Source organism: Pelobates fuscus, chromosome 3, assembly GCF_036172605.1.
Source record: "Pelobates fuscus isolate aPelFus1 chromosome 3, aPelFus1.pri, whole genome shotgun sequence".
Lineage (NCBI taxonomy): Eukaryota > Metazoa > Chordata > Amphibia > Anura > Pelobatidae > Pelobates > Pelobates fuscus.
In genome coordinates this window covers 338,711,351-338,739,107 of record NC_086319.1, presented here as the reverse complement: position 1 = coordinate 338,739,107, position 27,757 = coordinate 338,711,351, and the positions used below count along the sequence as shown (strand labels likewise).

The window sequence follows — 27,757 nt, the reverse complement described above, 5'->3', positions numbered from 1 at the left end:
ACCGTAATTTCTGGACAGAACTCAATTGAAGAAAACTTTTTGAAAATGACCTCTCATTTGAATCAACCTTTTTCATGTGGTCAGTGGCGTACACCGGTGCGAAACTGATCTATGAGCCTTTCTTTCCTTCCTCCCGACAAACACACACATACAGAGACACATACATACAGACAGACAGACAGGCACATACATACATACAATCAGACAGGCACACACACAGTCACATACAGACACACACATACAGTCACATACAGACACACACATACTGACAGACACACAATACACACATACATACATGCATACAAACAGACAGGCACACCTACATACAGACAGACACACACACAAACAAAATGTTTGTCACCCTCCTGTTTCCTACCTTTTAGATGCAGGAGGGTGACTTCCCCTGGGATCCAGTGGTGGCTCAGGTTGATGGAAGTCAGAGTTCCCACTGTGACTCCCTCCTTTGCTTCCTCTCGCGCGGGCTCTGTATATGCTGGAAGGAGTGACCAGGGCAGTCACTTCCTCCCACCGTGTGATGTCATCACAGAGGGCCCGGTCGCGCTGTGAATGCACTGACCGGGCCCCCTGAAAATCCATACTCATCGGGTGGACCAACTGCATGGGCCATCATCAAACACTGATTTAGTCAGAGAAATACACACATTTTCAAAATTTTTAGTGCATGTAGAAAAAAAAAAAGTTAATTGTGGAGCTTCATATGGTATAACCTACAACTATACATTGTGCTAGTACAATTGCTTTAAATGTGTAGATAGCATGTTATTTTTACGTTAAACCTTTAGTTTATTCCACTGTGTCTTCTGTATGGAAACATAAACTAAAGGTATGTCACTTGCACAGCTTGTGTGCAAGTCCATTCCCAAAATGTATACCAAGGCATTACACATTGGAGGGTATTTACTGCCCACTCAGGTACCTTTATAGAGATGACCAGCAAGAACTGCAAAGATGTAGCCTGATCTTGCTGTAATTACTGCTCGCTAAGTTGTTTAAGGAGTGATTTTACTGAGACTGTTGTCACTTAAACAAGTACACAACATTTTAAATAAAGAACAATTGTTATCCTTGTGAGCACACTATATACTGTTGTATTTACAAAACAGTGGTATTAGTGTATGTCCTTAGAAGAAACAGCTGGTGGAAAAGTGTCTTAAACTGTGGATTTTTGGTCCATGGATGTGAAAATTGGTTGCGTTTGTACATTTTTTATGATGCTCCTATGGCTACTGTTATGTAAATGTTTAACCTGTATGTTTGCATAAATAAAGAATTAAAGAAAGAAAAACTAGAGATTTTGTAGTATAAGTAAGTTTTGTATATAATTGCCCTTTTTGTTTGTTTCTTAAAGCCTGGATGGGAAGAGAGAACACACACTGACGGAAGAGTCTTTTATATTGACCACCGTAAGGCACAATCTGTCTCCGTTTAATCCCTGTACTTTGAATAGCTATTAAAGTGAATTAAAATGCATTATAATTTTTTCCAGACACAAAGCGAACCCAGTGGGAGGATCCACGCTTGCAGAATGTAGCAATAACAGGACCAGTAAGTTTTATTTTTATCACCATCTTGCTATCTCTACTTATCAGATCTACCCCTGCGTTTATTTATTTTATTTAACTGTTCTTATATAGTGCTCTTATCCAGAGCGCATATCTTGCTGCATTGTTGGCATAAAAGGTAATCCTTTCATTAATTTACTAAAATAGTTAGAGAACATTCATCAAAGTGTATTATAGTGAGGATTTCAATGGCTTGAAAAAGCAACAGAAGATTCTCATAGAAAAGTTATTGCATATTTTTTCACTTATTAAACTCCAATTATGATTGTGACCTTTTGACTCCATTATTTTCTCGAAAAGCTTCTTGTATACTTAAAACACAAAAATGTAGCAAGGGTGTTTTATGTTTGGGATTAATGCATTGGAAGCTGTGCAATCTAGGTTGGCCAAACATATCGAGAGTTCAGTACAACTCATAGTTGTGTCTTACCGTTTTTGTTGCATTAGACTTGGTCTAATAATGGTCTAATATAAGAAATAAATATTATACACATTTGTGTATTATTCCTATACAGCCTGAAAGCAGACATGATATTCCAGTGTATATATGTATTTCTTCTTTAGTTGCTGCGATTTGTACAGGGTACTTTTTTTTTTTTTTTAAATTGCCACTATGCTTTGACATTGACAGTTTTTGTATTTATACTTTTGTTTGTCTTTACTTCTACATTAAGCTACTGTTTTTTATATTTCAAGGCCGTGCCTTATTCCCGAGATTACAAAAGAAAGTATGAGTACTTCCGTAAAAAGCTGAAAAAACAGGTGAGCACCACCGTATTTTCAATGAGTTATTCCCGATTTTATTACTGTAAAATGGAGAACATTCAGATCTAAAATATTTCAAATCATTAAAGGACCACTATAGTGCCAGGAAAACAAACTTGTTTTTCTGGCACTATAGGGTCTTTGGGTCCCCACCCTCAGAGCTCTAGGGGGAGGAAGGGGTTACATTCTTATCTTTCTCCAGCACCGGGCTTCCTCGGCGCTGGGGAACTCTCCTACCTCTTCAAACGTCATCCGCCGAATGCACACGCATTCAGTCAGTCCATAGGAAAGCATTTCTCAATGCTTTCCTATGGACGCTGGCGTCTTCTCACTGTAAAAATCACAGTGAGAAGCACGGAAGCGCCTCTAGCGGCTGTCAATGAGACTGCCACTAGATGCTGGATTAACCCTATTGTAAACGTAGCAGTTTCTAAGAAACTGCTACGTTTACAGCTGCAGGGTTAACCCTAGATGGACCTGGCACCCAGACCACTTTGTTGAGCTGAAGTGGTCTGGGTGCCTATAGTGGTCTTTTAAGATATCCCACACTGTGTTCAAAAGTAACTAAACGTTCACCTCTTTTTTTTTTTTTTTTTTTTTGGTAGACTGGTTTCTTTTTAACCCCTTAAGGACCAAACTTCTGGAATAAAAGGGAATCATGACATGTCACACATGCCATGTGTGCTTAAGGGGTTAATAAAAATGTGAGTGTCTAGTTTTAGTTTTGTATAGAGATCACTGTAGCAGCTTTATGTTACGCTTTTTAATGCATCAAAATATTGCTCAACTCAAACCTAGGCTTCCCCTCTTAAATGTCCTTAGACATTCCTTGCCATCCTAGAAAGAGTGGATTTTAAAGTTCCTTAGGGCAGCATGGAGTGCCATCTGTTGTAGGTACAAGCAGGGTTAAATCCCTGAACATACCCAGGAGATAAAAGCATGCTCCCCTGTGATAAGTGATTGCAGAGCATGCAGGGAAAAATCCTCTACTGATGTCAGCACTGCCATCAGCAGACACTTTCAGCTTATCGGTGGTATGTACTATATCTCTCAATGGGCACTCTGTCAATCACCAGCCACCTAGCTAAGCCTTTCTCATACTGCAGTCCATAGAGGAACAAACAACATAAGCCAACCATTGCCAATTGGTTTAACTCGTGAAGGTAAGAAAATGCCTGGACACTCCTGTACCTATAACAAAGTAAATGATTGTAACTGGGATGAGGGTATTCCTTTTAATATCGAGTAAATGATTCATCATTACATATTTCTCTGTTGCTGAAATATTATATGGAAATGCATGTTTTTTTAATTTAACAATTATCTAAGTATATGTTAACATGTGAGTTTCGGGTATTTTTTTTCTCTAGCTTGATATTCCGAATAGGTTTGAAATGAAATTGCATCGTACTACTATCCTTGAAGATTCCTACCGAAGGATCATTGCTGTGAAAAGGCCCGATATTCTGAAAGCCCGGCTTTGGATTGAATTTGATGGCGAGAAAGGCTTGGACTATGGAGGAGTTGCCAGGGAATGGTTCTTTCTGATCTCCAAAGAAATGTTTAATCCGTATTATGGACTTTTTGAATATTCTGCTACGTAAGTTTTCCCATCTTTGTGTCCTTACAATGCACTACATCAGCATACGTCCCAACAATGGAAATTATGGAAGCGGGTGGGTCAGAAGGGAGCATCAATGTTTTCCAAGTCTGCCCATAAAGTGAGTGGGTCACCCCCTGCCCACTTCCAAAGGCTGACAGTAACATGGCTAGCTGGTGGACTTGTGACATGTTGATTATGAAAATGTATGCAAACACATGCAACAGATGGACTATACAGTACACACAAATAAGGCCCTTGTTTCATGCACACAAACACTCAATTCAAAATTGTTTGATTTGTTTGAGATTCACACGTCAAAGACAAAATGCTATGAGTTGGCAAGTAACTTTAGCTGGCTAGTAACTCGGAACTTGAATTTTAGAGCCCTTTTCCACTAACCACGATGTCATGTTTCAGAAATGCTGAATTTCTCTTTACCTTCACAGTGATAATTACACATTACAGATCAATCCGAATTCTGGACTATGTAATGAAGATCACCTTTCATACTTCAAGTTTATTGGTCGTGTGGCAGGGATGGCAGTGTATCATGGAAAGCTTCTGGATGGTTCGTTTACATGTCATTTTTTAATTGTATTTTCCTTCATCATTGCCTATTTTTTGTACAAGTATAATGTACAATGCCAAAATCTGTAGGGTTATTTTCTTGGCACAAGAACTGTAAATTAAAATATTTAGGTGTTCAATGTGCTTATGAGTTCCATATAAAACATGTAGCCAGAGTCTCACATTGATGCAATGTTCTATGAACACCTTTTGACAAACATTTTGAGGCACTCCATAGTTCCCAAAATAGTCTTGAAATATCAGTCAATAAATACATAAATATCATTATAGCTAAAGCTATAAGAAATTACCCCATCAAAGTCTGTACTGCGTCTCAAAAATCTGTCCGTTTAAATTTGAGCTGTTCACTGGACAATATTTTTGCTTAAACTCCTTTTCCTGCCTTTCCATTCATACCTTTGTTTAAAATTAAAGAAGACACAATCCAAATATTAGAAAAAATACCTTTATTTAAAGAAAAAAAAAAAGCTTTCATTAAAAAAAAATTATGGTAATTCATGCAGATTGTGTGTCTTTTCTTTAATGTTTTGCTATGTGTTTGTTTACTTACAGCATTTTTTATTCGGCCATTTTATAAAATGATGCTTCAGAAACCAATAACACTGAATGACATGGAATCTGTGGTATGTTTTGTCTGTTTTATTTAAAAAAAAAAAAAACTATATTACTGAAATAATCTTATTCAAATAGCTCTTGGAACTTATCACATATCACCCAAGAATTCAATATTTATTGCTGGTGTTCACTAGAGACCCGTGAGGAAAAGCTCTGTTACTGAATAGAAATGTGACAAGTGCTTCTTAATTTGGATTATAGATTATTATTATTATTATTGCCATTTATATAGCGCCAACAGATTCCGTAGCGCTTTACAATATTTTGAGAGGGGGGGATGTAACAATAAATAAGACAATTACAAGAAAACTTACAGGAATAATAGGTTGAAGAGGACCCTGCTCAAATGAGCTTACAGTCTATAGGAGGTGGGGTATTAGAAACATTAGGATAGGAAATATCAAGTAGGAGTGAAGCAGAGCTGGAGGAGAGAGCAAAGCACTATCCCATAGGAGAGCAAGAGACAGGTATGTAAGGGAGAGATTACTCTGGGAGGCCATACACTTTCCTGAAGAGATGGGTTTTAAGGCCCTTCTTAAATGATTGAAGACTAGGGGAGAGTCTGATGGCAGTAGGCAAGTTATTCCATAGGAGAGGAGCCGCCCGTGAGAGGTCCTGCAAGCGTGAGTTGGCCGTACGGGTACGAGCAGCGGTCAGGAGGTGGTCGCGGGCAGAGCGTAGGGTACGAGGAGGGGCATACCTCTGGTTCATGAAGAGATATAAGAGGGGCTGGAATTGTTCAGTGCTTTAAATGTATGGGTTAGCACTTTGAATTGACTCCTATAGGATACAGGGAGCCAATGTAAGGACTGGCAGAGGGGCGAGGTGTGAGAGGACCGACTGGATAGGAAAAGTCAGTCTAGCTGCAGCATTCATTACAGACTGTAGCGGGGCAGTACGGCTTTTGGGGAGACCAATCAGGGGAGGGTTACAGTAATCCATGCGGGAAATTACTAGAGCATGGACAAGCTCCTTGGTAGCATCTTGCGTAAGAAAGGGGCGGATGCGGGCTATGTTTTTGAGTTGGAACCTACAGGACTTGGCAACAAACTGGATGTGAGACTCAAAGGTGAGACCAGAGTCAAGTATGACGCCAAGACACTTATGTGGATATCACTGACTTGAAGGGAGAGTGAGAGAGGAGGATCAGTATTAGGAGGAGGAAAGACAAGGAGTTCAGTTTTAGAGAGGTTAAGTTTGAGAAAGCGTGACGACATCCAGTCAGAGATGGAAGAGAGGCAAGCAGTGACACGTTGCAGGACGGCCGGGGAGAGGTCCGGTGAGGAGAGGTATATCTGAGTGTCATCAGCGTACAGGTGGTAGTTGAATCCAAAAGAGGCAATAAGTTTTCCAAGAGAGGCAGTATAAAGAGAAAATAGAAGGGGACCAAGGACAGAGCCTTGGGGAACTCCAACCGAGACAGGGCGAGGGGAGGAGGTATCCTTGGAAAAGGAGACACTAAATGAGCGTTGGGAGAGATAGGAGGAAAACCAAGAGAGGACAGAGTCACAGAGACCGAGTGATTGAAGAGTTTGAAGGAGGAGAGCATGATCAACTGTGTCAAAGGCAGCAGAGAGGTCAAGGAGAATTAATATGGAGTAATGACCTTATTATTAGGATTTAGCGGAGATTAGGATTTGATAAGAGCGGTCTCAGTAGAGTGGAGAGGGCGGAAGCCAGACTGAAGAGGGTCAAGGAGAGAGTTGGAATTAAGGAAGTGAGACACACGGGTAAAGACAAGTCTTTCCAAAAGCTTTGATGAGTAAGGGAGCAGGGATATGGGACGATAGTTAGAGGGGGAGGACGGGTCAAGAGATGTTTTTTTCAGGATAGGTATTACAGTGGCATGTTTACGGTCAGCAGGAACAGTGCCAGAAGAGAGAGAGCAGTTAAAGATGTGTGTTAGGATAGGCACAAGACAAGGGGAGAGAGATCTGATGAGGTGAGATGGGACAGGATTAAGTGGGCAAGTGGTGGGGCGAGAGGAATGGAGAAGTGCAGCCACCTCTTGTTCAGTAGCTGGGGAGAAAGTCTGAAGGGTAGGGAAAGCATGATTTATGTGTGGTTGAGAAAGAGAACGGCAAGGAGGGGAGAATTGTTTCCTTAGCTGTTCAATCTTGTCAGTAAAGTAATATGCAAAGCTATCAGCTGTAAGGTTAGTTTGGGGGGTGGCCACAGCAGGGCGGAGAAGGGAATTAAAAGTGTCAAAGAGACGTCTGGGATTGCGGGAGCATGAACTAATGAGAGAGGAAAAGTAGGACTGTTTGGCGAGGGCAAGGGCTGCGCTGTACAAAAGCAACATGAATCTATAATGAAGATAGTCTGCCTGGGTGCGGGACTTCCTCCAGGAGCGTTCAGCACAGCGGGAGCAACTCTGCAGATAGCGTGTTGATTTATTATGCCAAGGTTGGGGTCATGTTCTCCTCGTGGTGCATGTTTGGAGTGGGGCTGCAGTGTTCAAGGCAGATGTGAGGGTAGTGTTAATCCAAGAGAGGCAGTATAATTATAGATAAATCAATAAGCAATCTTAAGAGAGAAAAATGCAGATTCTTCTACTAGCATTCCATTGGGTACTTTGCTAAGATTCTAAATATGCTTTATTCATCAAAATGAACTGAATTTTTTTTTTTTTCTTCATTGTGCAATATCCGACGATATAGCCTTCATAGCCCCCAACGGCTTATGCAGGCACAATAATAACACTTTTGTACAATTTCGTGACATTGGTGGTTTTAACGCCAGTTTTACAGATTGTGATATTCGAACCATATAACATGTTCAATTGTATGATGCAATCTAAGCGTATATATAAGTATGCCACCTTAACATATGCCTAAGCTATCTCTGCGTAGCAGTCAACCTGTTAGTCGGGCTGAGGTATAATCTGCACTTTTTTTTAGGGATGTATTGGGCTGGTTGGTCATAGCGCATGTATTGTCTGTGCCGCTAGTGACGGTGGTGGGTAGTAGGTTAATACAGGCATAGAAGATTAGCTTATGGGCTCCCGGCCCTTTACGTGGTATTAGGTATGTTAGATTTGGCGTCTGTGTATGGGCTGGGTGTCCGTGGTTCATCGTTGTGTGATCGAGTCTTATATCGGAGCTTGGTTGTCTGTGTGGTGTGTCCCCAGGTCTTAGCTTATATTGTCTGCTGATAGGGGTGTTACTACGCCTTGTAAGTAGAGTACGTGCTCTGTTAGTTACTATGCCCTTTAACCCCAGGGCATTCCGGGGGGGGAGAGGTCTATAATCTATGTACGGGGCATTCGCCTCGTCTGTTTGGGGCGTGTTGGCCTTGGCCGACCGGTAAGGTGAGGTCTAGGCTGTAAATATTATAAAATAATATAAAATAACTGGTATAACAACAGGAGTGCAATCTCAACTAATAACACGTTAACTTAAATCTGGGCGTATAGTCGCTACCAGTTTCAAGGTACAGTCTCAGGGTGTTCAGCAGGAATGTCCGTGGCGACATTGGGTAGCCCCAGTGTGGCCATTAGGGCTGGAGCGTCCCCCAAGGAGGAAATCTTATAGTGGTTGTCGCCTTTGGTCACCCATAGCGTTCTTGGAGTCGCCCATCGGTATGCGATGCCAGCTGTTTGTAGGATGGACGTGACTGGCTGCAGGCTCTTTCGCCACAATAAGGTATCTCTGCTTAAGTCCTGGAAAAATGTAAGCTGGTGTGTCTCGAAGTCATGCGGTGTTTTCTCTTTGATTGCTGTCATCAGAGCAATTTTGTCCGTGAGGGACTGGCATCTCAGGATGACGTCTTGTGAGGCTGCTTGTGGTGCTAGTCGAGGTTTGGCGATGCAATATACGCCATCAAATGTGAAGTGTTTTGTTTGCTTATTTGGGAGGAGGGAGGCCACCAAGCGCCTTATGTAGTGGGGCAATTCGTCCAGTGGTACCTCTTCTGGTACACCTCGTATTTTGATGTTCTTTCTCCTGCCCCTGTCCTCCAGTACATTTATTTGTCTATTGACATTAGCTTGTGCCTTTTGCAGTTGAGTGACTGTGTCTTTTAGGGATGTGAGGTCTTTTAGGGATGTGAGGCGCAAATCTCGTACCTCTTGTTCTGCAGCGTGAGTGCGGGCCGATACCGCTTGTACTTCAGTTGCTAGTCCTTTTAAGTCAGCCTGCCACATAAGCTGGAGATTTCACTGGAGGCCAGTCAGCATAATCTGAATGTCCTGTTTTGTGGCCGGAGTTAACTCTTCGGTGGGTTGCATGTTCGTGCTGTCACTGGCGGCCTGGGCTGCACTGTGTATAGAGTCTCCATTCTCTGACCGCTCGGGTGAGACTGCTGTGGCGGTTCGAGTCCGCTGGTGCGTGGGAGTCTGCAGCATGCTGCTTATGTCCCTGTGCGGTAAGGAGTTGTTCTGGGGCTGGTTTTGGGGACCTCCGTCCCATTTCTTCCTGGGAGTAAAAGTCTGCGTCGGCAGAGTATAAGCTCGCCCCGAGCCACGATGTTAATTCCCTGTTAAGGGTCTGCTCACGTGTATAGTAGGCCCCAGTACCTTTGGCGCGGCGTTTCGTGCCCGATTTCTGCACAAATGGCATCTGTGGAATCAGCCGGTTGTCGGGAGTATGTGCCCACCGCTCTCTTTTCCCGGTGAGGTTTATTTTTACGCCTTTTAGCCGTTTTTCCGCTCCTAGATGTCAGAGCTGCTGGAAATGGCGCCCTTCCCACTGTGCCGCTAGCTCCGCCCCCTGAACTGAATTTTTTACTTCAATTTTGTTACAAGGTTCTTTCATTGTAGTATGACAGATGGCAATCAAATACACGTCTACTCCTATTGAGACGATCAGGAATTTCAGTTATTTTCTGCCAGAGACACATGTTGCTGATAAAATATTTCAGATATTTGAGAAGCACTCCTGGAAAATATCCAGTAAACCAGTAAAACATGTTCTTTGGGTTGAACATTTGATGATCTCAGTTTTTGCCCATATACCTAGTAACTGTATTTTTATTTATTTATTGGTAAACCTCAATAAAGTGCTAAGATTGGGGGACTAACCAGGGGATCCACCAGGTACATTAATTTGGTAAATCCTTACTGTTTACCATTGCCTTTTAGAACAACACACCTTGATAAATCTCCCCAAATTTGTCCGTTGTGCCATATAAGACTTACTCATTTATAGGGACACTATAGTCACCAGAACAACTACAGCGTATTGCATTTGTTCTGGTGAGTATAATCAGTTCCTGCAGGCTTTTTGTAGTAAACTCTGTTTGCTCAGAGAAAAGGCAGTGTTTACATTATTATTGATTCAATACATGTATTATTATTGATTCAATACATGTATATGGGGAGATGCTGATTGGCTAGGGCTGTGTTTGGCTTGTGTTGGCTCTGCCTCCTTGACATGCTCATCCAATCAGCCAAGGGGGCAGATCAGGGGCAGAGCCAGAAACAGCCTGGAATAAAGGCAAGATTTTACTATATTTATTGGGGCAGGGGGCTAGATGGTGGTTTTAACACTATAGGGTTCTGGAATACACGTTTGTGTTCCTTTAAAGTTGTAATTATTTAATCCTTCAAGGCCCAGTGATATTAATTGCTATGAAGTGAACAATAAAATGTTACTTTATTTTGAAAAGACATGCAATATTAATAAAATTACACTTGCTTTGGTGTTTTTTCAGGACAGTGAATATTACAATTCCCTCCAGTGGATACTTGAGAATGATCCCATAGAATTAGACTTACGATTCACTGTTGATGAAGAGCTTTTTGGACAGGTAAGAGTAAGAGTAAATAAGGGCAAATTACCTACATGCATTGCTGTTTATTTTAGAAGGACGTTCCAAATCCCAGAAGTTAACACAATCACCCCTCTTTCTTACTTTATATAAGTGCTTATTCCTAGAGAAATCCTCTCTTTTGTAAAGCTTCTGGGTCTCACCCTCCCACTGGCAGTGCAGAGGTAAAAACTTCTCATAGAGCCCTGCATACCAAATTCTTTGTTTGTGCTAAGTGTTTAAACATTATGTATCAATATTAGTTTTTTCATATAAACATACTTTGCCAGCCAAGGCAGGCAAAGTATATAAATTAGTTAACACTCACAGTGCTGTGTGTTGTATCATTTTCAGTTCATTCACTTTGTGTGTGTAAAAAAAAAAAGTTGGGTTTCTCCTAGCAACTCTTGTTGTAAAAGGTTTATATCAAGATTGGGAATTGATAAGTCAAAGTAACAACAACAATAAGGACATTTTACATGTTAAATAATAGGTTTTTATAGAATTGATAACAAGGCTGTCTATCATCTTTTAGACTCATCAACATGACCTGAAGCCTGGAGGCTCAGAAATCGTTGTCACCAACAAAAACAAGAAAGAGTATATTCAGTAAGTATAGGCTTTGGAATGTATAATTATATGCTAACTAACAATACTGAAAAATGTAACAACTCCCATCCTTTTCTTCCAATCACTATTTCATTAGCCAGTTATATCATTTTTCAGTGCTCAATCTCCTTACTATTCGTAGTGCAGTTTAGCTCTATAAATGATTTCTCAGGTAACCAGCTTTCCCTATACTTCTTGCTGTGTGTTTTGTCATTCCGTTTTGTGTTTGTGCTCTTGTCACAGTACTCTTGTCATAGCAAGCATGACTTGACTGACTTTATGGGAATAACATTTTGTCTATACTTTGTACTAGCCAAACTGGTAGCAAATGTATAGATTGTGTTGTTGTTTGAATTGTTTCCTTGACCTTCTTGGTTGCACACATACTGCCACCCCACAGCCAAGCAACCTAGCAACCTTGCTCATGCCATCCTAGGCATGATTAAACTCTGGCACCCCCACCCCTTCCTGTTAAGGCTGCACCTCTTCCTGTTTAAAACCAACACGCACTTTGGCTGACAGACACACACTGACACTCATATATACAAATACACTGACAGGCACACACATCCTCACTGACCGGCACACGTACTCTGACAGACGCACTCACTCACAGACACACACTTACTCACACACTCACAAATTGTTGCTGTTTTTTTATTTTAAATTAAATCCACCCAGCCTCCATACCTTCGGGAGAGCTGGAGTGGATTCTTTCCCTGGGGTCAAGTGGGGCTACTGGGCTGTCTGTTGCTGATGGGTGGGCGAGTGGTCAATGATGGTGGTGAAGGAGCTGTAAACTTCCTGCTCAGCTCCCTCGCGTGCCGCTTAGTGATGCCGGGAGTCGGAGTGACGTTATGTTCCGACTCTGCATCACTGCTGGGCGCTGAGCAGGAATAGCTCAGCGGACAGCTCTCCCTCGCTGCCTGCAATATTAGCATCTGTCTGCCTCGTTTGGGGTCCCAAGCCGGTCAGCTCTTGGGCCCCCCATGATGCAAGGCATCTGCCAAGGCGCTTGGAGGGGAGCTCTTTTTGCAGCCCTCCTGAAAGTACCACCCAGGGCAAATGTCTTGTTGCCTCATGGAAGATACAGCCTTGAACTTGCTTCAGTGCGTAAATTGTGGTAGTCACCCAGATTACTTCATCTCAGTGACGTGCTCTGGGTGCAGTGTCCCTGCAAAATTACATTGCCGTTTTTAAGAAATGACATGCTTAAGTTCTCCTCTAGTAAAGTTTGTCACATGATGTAGAAGCCCTGTAGGAAAGCATTTTTTCCATTGCTTTCCTATGTGAAAGTTTGAATGTGCACGTGGCATTTGAGGAGCATTGGTTTGGACAACAATGGAGGCCATGCCTCCTCCTCAACATCACGGTAGGCAAGTAAAATATTATTTAATTTTTGTCTTAGAATTTTTTGCACGGGGAGTTGTATTCCTAACACTATAGTGTTTCTTTAAAGGTACATTGTAGTCACCAAAACAACTACAGTTTAATGTAGTAGTTCTGGTGAGTATAGTCAGTCCCTGCACGCTTTTTTGCAGTAAACATTGTCTTTTCAGAGAAAAGCTAGTGTTTACATTACAGCCTAGGGACACCTCCAGTAACCACTCCCCAGATGGTTACTAGAGGTGCTTCCTGGGGCAATGCGGGGGTTAGATAATGTTTTTAACGTTATAGGAATAAATATTTGTGTTCCTGACCCTATAGTTTTCCTTTAACCCCTTAAGGACACAGCTTCAAAAGCTTGTCTTACCCTTAAGGACACAAGCCTTTTTTGCTGTTTGCGTTCAAACACAATTTGCATCTCTGTCATTTATTGCACCAACACATATTATATACCATTTTTTTAGAGGACAAAAGGGGCTTTAATATGATGTCACATATACATGGATAAATTCTCATTAATAAAAAAAATGCCAAGAAATGTGGGAAAAAACATTTTTTTTTTTTTTTTACCAGATTGGCAATAATAGCGTGTGCATAATATGTCCAGCTTACAAAAAGTAATTCAAAATACATTTTATTTGTGTGTCTTGATTTATAGACTACATAATGCTTATTTTCAAAGTTACAGGACACAAAATAAAAGGACTAATATAAAATTTCAATGTGAAACAATTTTAGAAGTTGGTATGTTTGTCTTGTAGGATTAGTAGCCATCACAGAAAACAAAATTGTCACAGAAAAGTATATATTTATATAAAGCAGATATCACATGCTATTTAACTAAGGTTATTTTGACACTTTTAACATAGCCTTTTCATCGCCAATCTCTGCTAAATATTGGAGTAAAATTGTGTGTTTTCTCTATTTTGGCATATTCACATATAACAAGGTTTTTGTAAAGTGTATTTTGTAAAGCCGGTGTGTGCTATTCCTGCACAGAACCCTATATTGTGTTTAGCTACATCTGCTGAGTATAGCGATACCCCCATTGTAGGTCTTTGGCACTATTCAGTGAATCTACAATGCCATATAAGAGACAATGCTATTTCAGTTTCTATAGTTAGAATTTTCATAGATGGATTTGACAGGCCTATGTGTCATTTTGGGGTATTATAGCAGTTTGACTGTTCAAATAACCCCACAAAGGGCTTTCATTTGATAAAGCAGACACTCCAGGGTATGTTATATGGTGTATATTGTGCCTTAAGTTGTCAACATTTTTTCACCAATCTATGCCAATGTTTTGGTGAGGGGAAAAAAATGGGATTAATAAATTACGGAAATTTTCTGTCCAGGGTCCTTAACACAAGGACAAGCTTGACAGAAAATTTCAGTCTTTGGTCGGGAAAGGGTTAAGATATATATTTGCTGGTAATTTACCCAGCACAATTTATAGATTTAATAGCTGCCAATTTGATAGTGGATTTGTCTTTCACTTATTTTGTGGATGACAAATTAATCATACTATGTAATTATTTTTTCTAATGGTTGAACTTGGTGGTGGTCCTGCAGTGGAGCACTGTAACTGTAAAGCTACTTATTGTTTGAGTTTATCAGCAAGAATTCTGCGTACTTTTGTCCTGGCGGCAGTGATTTGTTGGCCCCTTTAGCCACTGAGGTGGTCGGCTGGCTCACAAAGAGTGCGGTCTGCCGGTCAGCTCAGGAAGAGCATGGGCGTGCGGTCTGCCGGTCAGCTCAGGAAGAGCATGGGCGTGCGGTCTGCCGGTCAGCTCAGGAAGAGCATGGGCATGCGGTCTGCCGGTCAGCTCAGGAAGAGCATGGGCGTGCGGTCTGCCGGTCAGCTCAGGAAGAGCATGGGCGTGCGGTCTGCCGGTCAGCTCAGGAAGAGCATGGGCGGGCAAGCGGGTGGCTCCTACAGGATTGAGGCAGACGGGCAGCAATGCGAGGAAGCTGTAACCTCTCTGCGCCATCCAGTGATGTAATATCACGTAATTTCAGCCCTAGCACCACTAACAGCGCCCTGGGGAGCAGTGCAGGGAGATGATTGAAGTCCCATTGGACCACAGGTAAAGCCAAACTGTTGCAGTGTGTCTGTGTGTGTTTTTTGCTCACCTTTTTTCCCCACGCTGTGCTGGTCTCACCGCAGCTGGCCTTGCCTCCATGACTGCTTTCATCAGTCTTGATGATCTCAACCAATCCAATGCTTTCTAATAGGAAAACATTGGGAGGCTATTGCGCATGTGTGGCAAAATGCCACACTGCGCCTATCCGCATCTCCTCATAGAGATGCATTGATTCAATGCATCTCAATGGGGAACAATCAACACCTCCATGCAGAGAGTGGAGATGTTAAACATAGGTGCTGCACACAGTGCAGCACTGACCCAGGATGCACATCTAGCGGCTGTCTGAGTGACTGTGACTAGAAGTATTACTAGGCAACAATGTAAATACTGCCTTTTCTCTGAAAATGCAGGGTTTGCATTGAAAAGTGTGTGCATGGACAGGCTATTATTACATTAAGCTGTAGTGGTTCTGGTGACTAAGAATTGTATTTTTGACATTGAAAAACCTCTAACTTTTTTTTGCTGGCTCCTAGATTCTAAGCAAATTTGTCAAGCCCTGCTGTAAATGTCAAGTTGATCATAAATATTGCCATCGTTTCACTGAATTCATTGCTAAATGTGCAACCAGTTTCACTTTAGTGATTGCAACCTCTGAATTTCCTGCTCAAGGAAAACTGAAATATATTAAACTGAACCCAAATAACCCATTCTGTTTTTTTGTTTTTTGGGGGGGGTGGGGGTTGGGGGGGTCAATATCTGTAATCTGAGATTTCTAAGTACATGTTCTTCTTTTATGCAGCCTTGTCATACAGTGGAGATTTGTAGAAAGAGTTCAGAAACAGATGGCTTCTTTTAAAGAGGTATTATTTTTAAACAGCTGAAAAGTGTTTGTTTTCTCTTACACAGTCCATAGCTACAATTTATACAAAACATAAAGCTATGATGTTTCACATTGCCTCTGGACCTCCACTAATGCAATATTATATGCCTAGAAATGCTTTTATTTCGCATAGAATTCATTGATGTTTTCATTAATGTGACTTTTAATTTGAAACTTCTACAATTAATTGGGCATAGCTTGTTTGGCTATTGCTTTGTATTTTGCATAAATAGCAAGGGAGATACCTATAAGGTTGGCTGATGCTTAAGATAGATATAGATCTATATATTTTTTCAATTCATAGTAAACTGTGACCTAATATGGATCAATGGGGAAACTTTTCAGTACACTACTAGCTATTTATTTAATAATTAATATTATTTTAATATTTTTGATTTACTTTCTATAAAATAAATGAATAAAAAAGCAGGGGCAGCAGATAATATATGCGTATATGTTTAATGATGTATGTTTTCTTTGGGGGCACATGAATTATTACCTTGCAATAGCTACAGATCTGGGATCTAGGAAGCATGCTTTCAACTGTAAAAAAGACACATGCATTATGTGTTTGCAGTGTTTTTAAGTGGATTTAAAAATACATTTTGTGCAATGTTAATTTCCCTAAATCAAGCAAGTACTGCTGCATATTCATAGTTTTCTTTTTCGATAATAAACTCTCAATCTTTCACAAGCTATGAATTGTAGTCTGAAATATTCCAATTAGAACTGTCATGTTGGTGGTGGAGATGTCAAGGGAGGGAGGGTTTTTTTTTTTTTTTTTTTTTAATTTCCCCATATAGACCAAGAATTATAGTGTATTATTTATTTGAAATTAATAATGTAAGTTCCAGTATGAATGCCATGTTAACTATATTTAGTTTCCTATATTTTATTAAAATTGTTGCCTAGTGTTCTTGAGTGTGGAAACAAGCCAATTAGTTTTATGTATATATATTTATTTTTTCATCTGATTTTATTTTATTTTTTTCCTTTATTTTAAGGGCTTTTTTGAGCTGATACCACAGGATTTGATTAAAATATTTGATGAAAATGAGTTGGAGGTACAGTAGAATTTTCAATGCTTGTTGCAAAAAAATTTCTAATTTACAAATTTTCTTTTGTGTATAAATCAACAGCTATATTCTGTCATCTGTTTTAGCTGCTAATGTGTGGATTAGGAGACGTTGATGTCAATAACTGGAAAGAACATACAAAATACAAGAATGGATATTCCCAGGGACACCACGTTATACAGTGGTTTTGGAAGGTAATTGCTTTTTAATAAAATGATGCATGTTTAGTTTAAGGGGCATTCCAAGCACCATAATCACTACAGCTCATTGTTAGTGGTGATGGTGCAAACCAATTTGTTTCTAACAGTTTTTGAAACAATTTAACAAAACCTGGCAGCTTATCTAGGTTTGTTAAATTGCTAATCCAGAAATGAATTTATGCATTTGTAGTCTAACTTTAGGCAGCAATGGTGACTGAGAGCACTGGATCATTTAGAGAGAGATAGGAATCAAAACAACTTTAGCTTAATGAAGCAGTCACTGCTCAATTATTTATCATTTAGGAGTTTTAAATCACTTTTGTCTCTGTTTATGCAGCCCTAGTAACACCTCCCCTGGCCGTGACTGACACAGCCTGCATGAAAACAAAATGGTTTCTATTTTAATCAGATGTTAACTTGCTTTATAAGTTTTTATCTCCTGCTCTGTGAACTTAAATCACACAAAGGAGGCTCCTGCAGAGTCTAGCAGGAGATAAGAACATTTTAATTAATTAGACTGTGCAATAAAGGAAATTTAAATATTAGATCCCTCTTCACATTTTTTTCATGGAATTCCCTGTTTATTTTTAAATTTATATTAAAAAAAAAAATCTAGTTCCGTCCAAATGGCAGAACTAATGACAATTGACAGGGAACTAAAACATGGTACAAAGAGCTGTGGATTTCTACGTTTAATTTTATTTTTCACACCTAACAAATACATATTTATAGCGTACAGGGGGATAAGTAAACATAATGTTAAAAAATTCTAGGACATTACCATTTCCCTTTAAATGTTACACAATGTTAATGTCGAGTCTATTATACAGTCATCAGCATAATAGTTCTTTAGTAGAGATCATATTCTTGATCGTAGTAAGTTAATAAACATGCCTTTACCGTTTAGAACAAAGTACATAGCTGATCTGAATGTAATGGCTGATTCTGTGCAGATGTCTGGGATAAAAACCAAAATATTTGTACTATCATAAAATAACCATCATATAAATTTACTCATCTTACGTTCAACAAAGAACAGAGTTTGACCTGTCAGTATCCTTTTTCATGATGTAAACTGCACAAAATAAGGAAGCACACAGTGGGTACAAAATACAGAGGTGATGCCTGTAGCGTATGGAAAATACTGAATTTTCCTACTTGGATAAGATTTTTATATATTAAAAATGTGTGACTTAACCACATAGTGGGTGCATAGAATGTATTTTTTCAGTCTGTTTTCTTTAAAGTATCATTAAGGCTGATCTGTGTAAGTTATCGGAATCTGGCTGCTTGCAAGTAATATCAACAAACTTCAAAGAAATCAGAGGCCTGATCTGGGTGTAGAGTATGTTTCAGCAGGCTGCAAGCCAGTAATCCATATTCTTATTCCTCTGTAGAAAACTTCCACAGTAGACTTTACTGGAAAATTAGATTTAGAAGCTGGAAACTTTTTTTTTTATTATTATTCCTTTTATACAGAGAAATGAGTTTAAAACTTGATTTTACAAGTTCTATCTTTTTTTTTAGTTTGCCTGCCTTCTGAAAATAAGTGTACCTTTTAATTGGCATCACATAATTGAGTTCTTTAGGTTTAAAACCATTCGAAAATATAAACTCAGTAGCCCTGATGCATGCATAAATAGTTTTTTTTAATGTCCCTGGAAAAACATTAAAGTTTTACCAGTTCCTCACTCAGTGTTCACCGAAAGAGAGTCTTGGTTATATAGTTGTGTATCATAGAGCAGTGGGGTGTGGAGTTAATTTTAAAGACATGATTTTTGCTTTGCTAGATAATAAAAACATCTAGTTATTTTTGCAGGATTACGTTTCTGTAGTCACCCTGATGAGCTGTCCTATGTAGGCATAACTCCAGCATGACGGTCCTCTCCAAGGCTCTATCACAGCAACTACAACAACTTTAATTAGATTAACAGGAGTAAAAGGCTGCGCCAAAAGAAAACTAAAAAATACAAAATACAATAAAATAAGTCCCAATAAAAATAAATATAAAATAATTAGTCCTAATAAAAGAAGAATAAAAAAGAATGAATGAAAATGTCAATGTCTGTTGCGCACGTCGCACTGGTAGGATGTTCTCTCTTTCTATGATGCTTTAGATCCTCCCGTGATATGAAAAATATAAAAGGGAAAAGGACCAATTGTGCAGGGTGTGGGGTACGTGGCAGATGAAGAATAAAATGTAATGAAGTCACATTTGCATGAGCTATAACCAGCTCAAGGGTATAGACATTATTGGGACTTATTTTATTGTATTTTGTATTTTTTAGTTTTCTTTTGGCGCAGCCTTTTTCTCCTTTTACCTGTACATTCTCACCTCAGAGGGTTAGAGGGTGACCCTCTGTAAGGTTGCTGCCTACTTTGTATATTACTAGCACTAACCTACTTCCCACTCTTTTCTTTAATTAGATTAAGTTATTATAGTGAGTACAGTGTTCCTTTAAGCATGTAAGAACTCTGCTTTACTCAGTTTGTTGCATCATTGACATACATATCTTGAGAAGATTTAAAATGCCTGCCCATGCTGTCGTCCAGACCCTTAAAACACTTCAGCTTTATGTGAAAAGTGTGTCCTCCCTTTTATCATTTTACAAAAAGTGCAGATTTCAATAGAAATTGGCACTTTTATAAATGTACCTTGTTACAACCCTGTGACTGTCAGTCTGACAACTAAAACTGTTACCTACTGGTTTGTTTAGCTCAGTTAAGTTAAATCAAGAGGCCCTGAGCATCTGCCTTGCAGAGACTTCTAATTAAGCTGCGTTGGGAAGCCTGTGATTGGACAGCCACATAAAGTCTGGGCCGGGTTAGAAGTAGAGGGCTTGCAAAGGCAGCAGACTAGAGAATGCATAAATACATTCTTACATGTTTTCTTATGGTGTATATCTACTTAATAGTGGATTCTGTTTTTTTTTTTATATAGCCGCAGTGGAGTGTCTCTTTAATAAGTGTCTGCAATTTCAATATGTTGATCACTCTATGTAGCCATTGACATAGGCTCCGGGTTGGTTTAAGGTGTTGTGACTATTTAAAAAAAAAGTGTTATATCTTCTCCTTCCTCTGGGATAAATCTGTAACCATTCTAATGGTTTCCTTGTTGTTTTCACAGGCTGTGTTAATGATGGATGCAGAAAAAAGAATACGGTTACTTCAGTTTGTCACTGGCACTTCCCGTGTACCCATGAATGGATTTGCTGAGCTTTATGGTATGTACTTCAACTTCACTAAATTAGCCTTTACCTTGTGGACACTCTGGCTGTTTTATTTCTATTTAAGTAACAATCTGATTGTCTTTCTGGCAAGATCCAAGTTCCCACCCCTGGATCTCATGCAAACGTCCATGCTGCAATTTGTGTTCTCAGTAGTGATAAATGGACAGCATCATTTGTATGTATTTTTATATAATCTAAAAATTACAAATGTCTGTGGTTGTGTAATGTTTGTTTACTACAATATCCCATTTTTGTAGACTTCATTTGACATTTAATGGTGTCTCTTTATTTTAACATCAAGATCATCTTTTTTTACGGTTAATTTTAATCTAAAAGTTTGCTGTCAAACACTGCATATTGCCTGTTGTTTTTTTTGTTTTTGTTTTTTTGTTTCTGTAATGTAAACCTCTTTGTTTCACTTTAAATACATTTTTGATTATTTTTAGGCTCCAATGGACCACAGTTGTTTACAGTTGAAAAATGGGGCACTCCAGATAAACTTCCAAGGGCGCACACATGGTAGGTTCACTGATATAGAACGCCATTCTAAAAAAAAATAATTACTAATTTAATTTTTTTTTTAAGTTGTCTAAGTGGACAATAATAACTACATTAAATATTACTATAACAGAAAGTTATAAGATGTAAAAAATAAGTGGAGGATAATAGTGATGATATGATTCCAGGTAAAACTGCAATTCAAACAAACTTATTTTTCATCTTATTGTGGTCACATTCCACAAGATTTCACATTTTTGTGGGATATTTCTTCCCCAAGCTGGAGAGGTAGCACCAATTCAAGGAAGCCTGAGAAACCTCTTCCTTGCTGCTCCTCCCATAGGAAACTCCCCAGTTACAAAACTCTTCCCAGCCTCCCACTCTCCTTCCATCATGACTTCTTACCTGCCTCCTCTACTTATGAAGGAGAGCTGGAACAACTTCATCAGCGGGTTTTTTTCTTTAGCTCTTCTGAGTTAAATCTTAACATCATGCTTGCCTGTTTGTTTTCCAAATCCTCAACCCCTGCCTACTTGGCTCTTCTGTGGGTAGAGTAAGAGACTCATTGGGCACCTCCATAGCTTCTAAGCATGGGTGTGACTTAGCTAATATCAGATATACCATCAATGTTCCCACGGACGTATTAGCCGCGAGGCAAACAAGGCATTTGCCTTGGACGGCATTTTCCAGGGGGCGGCAAAAAACGCCGCCCCCAAATGCCCAGGCAAATACCTTGTTAGCCTTGCGGCTAACTGACAATCCGGGCGAGCTGCTGATCGGGCGGCGCTGGCGAGGGAGCACTTCCCCTGAGCTCTCTGCTCAGCTCCCTCGCGCGCCGCCTGCAGAGTGATACCGGGAGCCGGAAGATGACGTTATCTTCCGGCTCCCGGTATCACTCTGCAGGCGGTGCGCGAGGGAGCTGAGCAGAGAGCTCAGGGGAAGTTCTCCCTCGCCAGCGCCGTCCGCCCGACTGACCAGCAGCCCTCAGGGAAAAGGAGACCCCCCCCCCCAGCATTCCCAAAGGTAAGGAGGCTGGGGGGGTTGAATTTTTAAAAGAAAAAGTGTGTGTATGTTAGTGTGTGTCTGTTAGTGTGTGTGTGTGTGTATGTTAGTGGTTTGTCTGTTAGTGTGAGTGTGTGTCTGTGTCGTTAAGTGTGTGTGTGTGTGTGTGTGTGTCAGTGTGTGTGTATGTTAGTGTGAGTGTGTGTCTGTATGTCTGTTAGTGTGTGTGTGTCTGTGTGTGTGTGTCTGTGTGTGTGTGTCTGTTAGTGTGTGTCTGTTAGTGTTTGTCTGTTAGTGTTTGTCTGTTAGTGTGTGTCTGTTAGTGTGTGTCTGTGAGTGTGTCTGTGAGTGGTTTGTCTGTTAGTGTGAGTGTAAGTGTGTGTGTGTCTGTTAGTGTGTGTGTGTGTGTCTGTTAGTGTGTGAGTGTGTCTGTGTGTGTATGTTAGTGAGTGTGTCTGGATGTCTGTTAGTGTGAGTGTGTGTCTGTTAGACACACACACTCACTCACAGACACTAACACACACTCACACTAACATACACATACAGACACACACTCACTGTTAGTGTGTGTCTGTTAGTGAGTGAGTGTGTGTCTGTTAGCTAGTGTATGCGTATCTGTCAGTGAATGTGTGTATTTGGAAGGCGGAGGAGGGAGTGGGGAGTGGGGAGTGGGGAGGCGGGGAGGGGGGTCGGTGGCTGGGGGGGGGGTCTTAGTTTTGTCCTGCCTAGGGCGGCACAAAACCAGGATACACCACTGAATGTTCCTTCTAGGTTTCCCAATGTATGCCTCTTTGTCACTCTAATATGTTTCTTGTTTGGCATTATGTGCAGGGCGTTTTTAGAAAACACTGAGGTTTTATAGACCATGGCTGGCTGTATGGTGATTGCTTTTGCCAAACTGTACACTCAAGCAGTGCAGGATAAACCACTCGGGTTTATCCAAATCCATGAACTTCCCTGGTCACTCTCTAATTTGGATTTCCTCAATGTGGGTTTTTAAGCCTTTCCTTGGAAGGTTACCTCTCAAGATGGTTTTGACAGAGACTCTCAAGCCTCCACGCAGAATCTTTCACCTTCATGTGCTTTCTACTCAGAACACGTGCGCTCAATCCTGCTGGAGGCATTCCACACTTTGAGTCCTTGATATAACAGTCATCCTCTTCTGAGGTGCTTGCTTTGGATGAAGTACTTTTGGACTTTTTGTCTGGCCCACTTTGCTCTTCGGTACACCAATCATTGTCCACAATTAGTAATAAAGCCTGTGAGAGCCTTTGGTCTCCCACATGCCTTTCTCTAATTTTTAGTGATTGTACCTGGTAGAGGTAAACATGTGGAGCAGTCCCTAATGTGGATGACACAAATGATGGTTCCTTTTTAAGGATCCTGTAGACAAGCATTCTAAAAGAATGCTGTGCAAATCCTGGCACGTGTTTAGGGCTTAGTGGTTGTTTGCTCCCTGTGCAGTTACCAGCTGAGATTTTTTGCTAAATTTTGAAATTGGGGGTTTCATGTAGAAGGAGGTTTCTCAAGATTTTCTGAAATTTGTCCTCTATCTACAGTTGGAGGGTCATGGTATCTGTAGTCCTGTGGTTCCGTCCAACTGGTCAGTGTAACTCCTCATTAGCCATACCAATTCATTCCAACAATTGCCAGCAGTGACAGGAAGCACTAATTCAGTCTCAAACCAATTTAAAACTGTTTAATACTGAACAGTGGTACAGCGCCAGGGGACTCCAGACATTTTCACTTCAGTGAGATGAAGAGGCTATGGTGCCTAAAGTGTCCCAGTAATGCTCTGCTTGCTTTAACTGGTGTATTAGGTTTCAAAGAACTAGAAGAATCAATATTATTAACCCCTTAAGGACCAAACGTCTGGAATAAAAGGGTATCATGACATGTCACACATGTCATGTGTCCTTAAGGGGTTAAAGGGATTCTATAGTGTAGGGAATACAAAGTTGCTTAAATGCTTTCCTATGGGGATTTAACTGATGCTGGATGTCCTCAGTCTTAGTCTTAAAAGGACACTATAGTCACCAGAACAACTACAGCTTATTGAATTTGTTCTGGTGAATATAATCATTACCTTCAGGCTTTTTGCTGTAAACACTGTCTTTTCAGAGAAAATGCAGTGTTTACATTACAGCCTAGTGATAACTTCACTGGCCACTCCTCAGATAGCTGTTAGAGATCCTTCCTGGGTCAGGGCTGTCTAAAATGCATCCAAACATTCAGTGTCTCCTCCCTCTGCATGTAGACACTGAACTTTCCTCATAGAGATTCATTGATTCATTATGCCAGGGCTGTGTTTGAAAAAATATTTTTTCTTCTGTGAGAAGCCTGTCTGTGGTTTTATGAAATAGTTCTGACTGAAACAATTCTTATGTATGACTGAGATAATACTACATAGTGTTGAAATGACCAATTCTATCAGTATGGTGATTGACGCTTAAGCCAAAATGTCTGTCTTGGGTTTTGGTCTGCACAGTAAACCTTGCCTAATGCTAAGAATGCTCATATAATTACTCAATGTTGTTACCAGTATGACTTTGTTTTTTATTAATAATTTTTTATTTTTTTTAAACACACATTTCCCTTTTTGTTCCTCAGCTTTAACCGCCTAGACTTGCCACCATATGAGTCATTTGAGGACCTTTGGGACAAGCTACACATAGCAATTGAAAATGCTCAAGGCTTTGATGGAGTGGATTAAAGAAAATGGCTGGAAAAGTTCTAAAATAGTGCTGTGTTTACGTGAAGAGTCCATTTCCCAGGGAACTAATATAGTATTATTTGACATGTTAATTGGGAAGATCCTCAGATGTGAAGCAGTTTCACATATGTGAGTGTGTATGAGTATAAATATATATAATATACACACACTGAAAATGATTGAATTCTGTCTTGCCTAAAAAAAGGATATTCATTTTATTTTCCTAATTTTGATTACCTCTTCATAAAGACAGGAAAGTATTTGGAATACAAAACTACTGAACTATGGACTGTGAAAAGTGGATGTGATTATTCGAAAGGTAGTGCCTGCCCCTTTGATGTTAACTAATACAACAAAATGGGCTCCAAGACCCCAAAACTGCTGGACTTGCCAGTGCTCAGGCCCCTTCAACTGTTAAAAATAAACTTGATGCTGCTTCAGGCTGTGTAATGTTCTTAATCACCAGACACTTTAATAAAAAAATCCTATCCATCTAATTCAGTGGTTCTTGAACGTTTTAGTCACACCAAGAGCTGGATCCTCAGACTTTTTTTTTAATTGGATCCCAACTGCATGGGTCAGGCACGTCATATGAATCCGGCCCTAGTCCACTGGCCTCAATAAACTGATCCTTACAGCACCACAGCATGGGAACAGTCTAAAGATGGTTATTTGTTTATTTAGCTTTTTATGTATTGGTTTAAAATGGAGGTGTGTCACAGAAATAATTTTACAATTAAAGATTGTTTCACCGAGTTGATGCCATGTAAATAATCTGGGTCCCTGTCAAAAACATTTAAGAACCACTGATGCAATTCAACTTTTTTGAGCCACCCTCACTGTTGCTATTCCTGCATTTTATCTGTGTTATAGGCTAGGAAAAAGAAAGAATTAATTTTTATATGGAGAAAAGATTAAGCCGCTGAATTTCTTCTATTCAGATGCTTGGTTTATATATATATATATATATTTTTATTAAGGGTGTGTTCTGTTTTACTCTGTTTTAAAAACTTAGCGAAAGCTTTCATAAGTGAATTCTATTTTCCAGTTAGGAGAAGTGTTTTTCTTCTATTATGTGGAACATGTAAATTAGGGTAGGGTGTGCACACATTAATTCAGGGGCAGACAACAAGTAGCTTATTACCTCTTTCCAGAAATAAACTCAAAGCATTGTGGGAAAAAAGGACTTCAACAGCTGTGGTCTGTCTGGCTACCCCTGAATTAATTATTGCAAACTTGCACAGTTTTACAGTACAGACATGTTTACAGATTTGTATATGTTTACACTTACTCTAGCTTAATATCTATACATGTATGTGTGCATACAAATCCTTCACTTTTAGCCTAGTTACCAAATAATTTGTTACAATGCAATTTAACCAAAATCATAGTGTAATAATGTGTGATTACGTGTCCTTTTTTGTTCACTCTGTGAAATTGTGTTTTTTTTTCTACACTTAAATTATTTTCCTATGTCAATACCTGCAGTTGTTTTTATTACTAATCTGACTGCTACTTCCGAGTTTCAATTCCTCTAAAGAATTTTTCAGTATAAATTAAATTTACTTTTTAGCTTACCTAGCAGTCAAATGTAACACTTTAGTTTGTAATAACCTGCACACACTCTGTCGTTTTACACGTAGGTAAACTGCAATCCGGGCTGATAATTTGCTATGCAGTAAATTGATATATGCAATGTAAACACGATGCAGATTGCAACCTTTCTCAGACCTTTTATGTTCTATACCGTGCAAACAGGCTCGTGAAACCAGTAGTAGAAATTATACAAAGCACAATTTGTAGATGGGTAACCTGCATTGACGAGCACACATACAATGTTGTGCTGTATAGAGAGTTTAGTTGGTTATCGGAGAGGTTTGATTCAAGCCAGGCATATGTATATCCTAGATGCAGTAGCAGCTTCGTTTTCAATGACTTATCAGCAGCATCTCAAATGATAAGGCAGTAACGCACCGTGGTTCTTAACCCCCGAGTCAGGACCCGAATTTGAATCCCTTTGTAAACCCAGTTAATACCAATGTTTGGAACAAGCAAGTCATTTTGATGAGTGGCCATATCTCCCTGAGTGCAATGAGAAACCCTTCTGACCCTGGGAAGAGAGTTTTGCAGAAATATATTTTTATATATATATATTATATAACAGGTGACAAAATGGCTTTTGGGGTGTAACTTTACAATTGATGATATGCTTGTGATATGGGTCCCGGTTGATTGGGGAAAGAGCCACTAATGTAACGCATGTTTGCTTGCATAATATCGCAGTGTATGTGATAACATATGATATGCAATAGGTTTACATGTTATCCATATTAAGCAACCAATCAGATATGTTTAACAGTATGCTCACATATTAGTATCCTGACTTGAATCATGTGTACAGTGACTGCTGCTTGAGAGACCTGCTACTCATTCATAGCAATGTTTTGCAAACTCTAAAGCAGCAAAGTGGCTAAGTACTTTCTGTTACAGAAAGAAAATGTAATGTGTCTTAGATTTTCTACAACCTATTTTGTTTTTGTTTTTTTCTGATTTTATTTTTCTTGCTGCACTGTTATTCCTAAAAGTATTTCTTGTAAATACTTGATAATTTATAGAAAGTAAAAGGATTGTTTAAGTATATAGTCTGATATTTTATACAAATTCATTGAGGCAAAGCAACAAATGTATAGATGCAAATGTTGGAATATTTGTTTCATATTTTTTAGTCTGAAATGCTCACAACACCGTAAGTATCCTGAAGCAGTAAATAAAGATTAATTCAACTACCATTGCATTCTTGTTTGTAGTGTTCTTGTTTCTTACATTTTATGCCAGCCTGGTAGCTCAGTTCAGCGCTGTGCCGCACACCAAGTCAGATTATATTTAAGAGCTATGGGTTTAAACCTCTTTCACGTAATGCCAGTCAAACAGTCTCTGACTATGCTACTGGTTTGTAGGAATTTTTGTTGGCAATGAATTTAAAGGACAACTGTAATCAATGTTTCACCTCTCCTTTTAAAAAATGCATTACAATTAATGAAACTAAGATTGATTTATTGATTGATTCTATGGTTATCTCACCAGCTGTTGTTCAACTTAACTTTCCTGTTGCTGTGATTACTATGTGTGACTCTGAATCTGCAGGCAAGTTAAGTTGAGCAGCAGTTGGTTACA

General features: G+C 39.7%; 1 protein-coding gene across 5 annotated transcripts in view; it reads left to right on the top strand.

Moving 5' to 3' along the window:
* NEDD4 (NEDD4 E3 ubiquitin protein ligase) overlaps positions 1-27,377 on the top strand; it is a 122,401-nt gene extending 95,024 nt beyond the window's left edge. For 3 of the 5 annotated variants that reach the window (XM_063449083.1, XM_063449080.1, XM_063449079.1), the window contains 14 exons: positions 1,370-1,424; positions 1,508-1,566; positions 2,280-2,345; positions 3,719-3,948; positions 4,398-4,519; positions 5,092-5,162; positions 10,807-10,902; positions 11,438-11,511; positions 15,784-15,844; positions 16,869-16,928; positions 17,027-17,134; positions 20,268-20,364; positions 20,817-20,889; positions 24,481-27,377. In XM_063449083.1, coding sequence (XP_063305153.1) covers positions 1,370-1,424; positions 1,508-1,566; positions 2,280-2,345; positions 3,719-3,948; positions 4,398-4,519; positions 5,092-5,162; positions 10,807-10,902; positions 11,438-11,511; positions 15,784-15,844; positions 16,869-16,928; positions 17,027-17,134; positions 20,268-20,364; positions 20,817-20,889; positions 24,481-24,583 — 1,275 coding nt within the window. In that variant the 3' untranslated portion in view covers positions 24,584-27,377. Of the gene's footprint in view, positions 1-1,369; positions 1,425-1,507; positions 1,567-2,279; positions 2,346-3,718; positions 4,259-4,397; positions 4,520-5,091; positions 5,163-10,806; positions 10,903-11,437; positions 11,512-15,783; positions 15,845-16,868; positions 16,929-17,026; positions 17,135-20,267; positions 20,365-20,816; positions 20,890-24,480 lie in introns of those variants that run through there. The other 2 variants (XM_063449081.1, XM_063449082.1) reach the window with 2 other exon arrangements.
* The last annotated feature ends 380 nt before the right edge of the window (positions 27,378-27,757 follow it).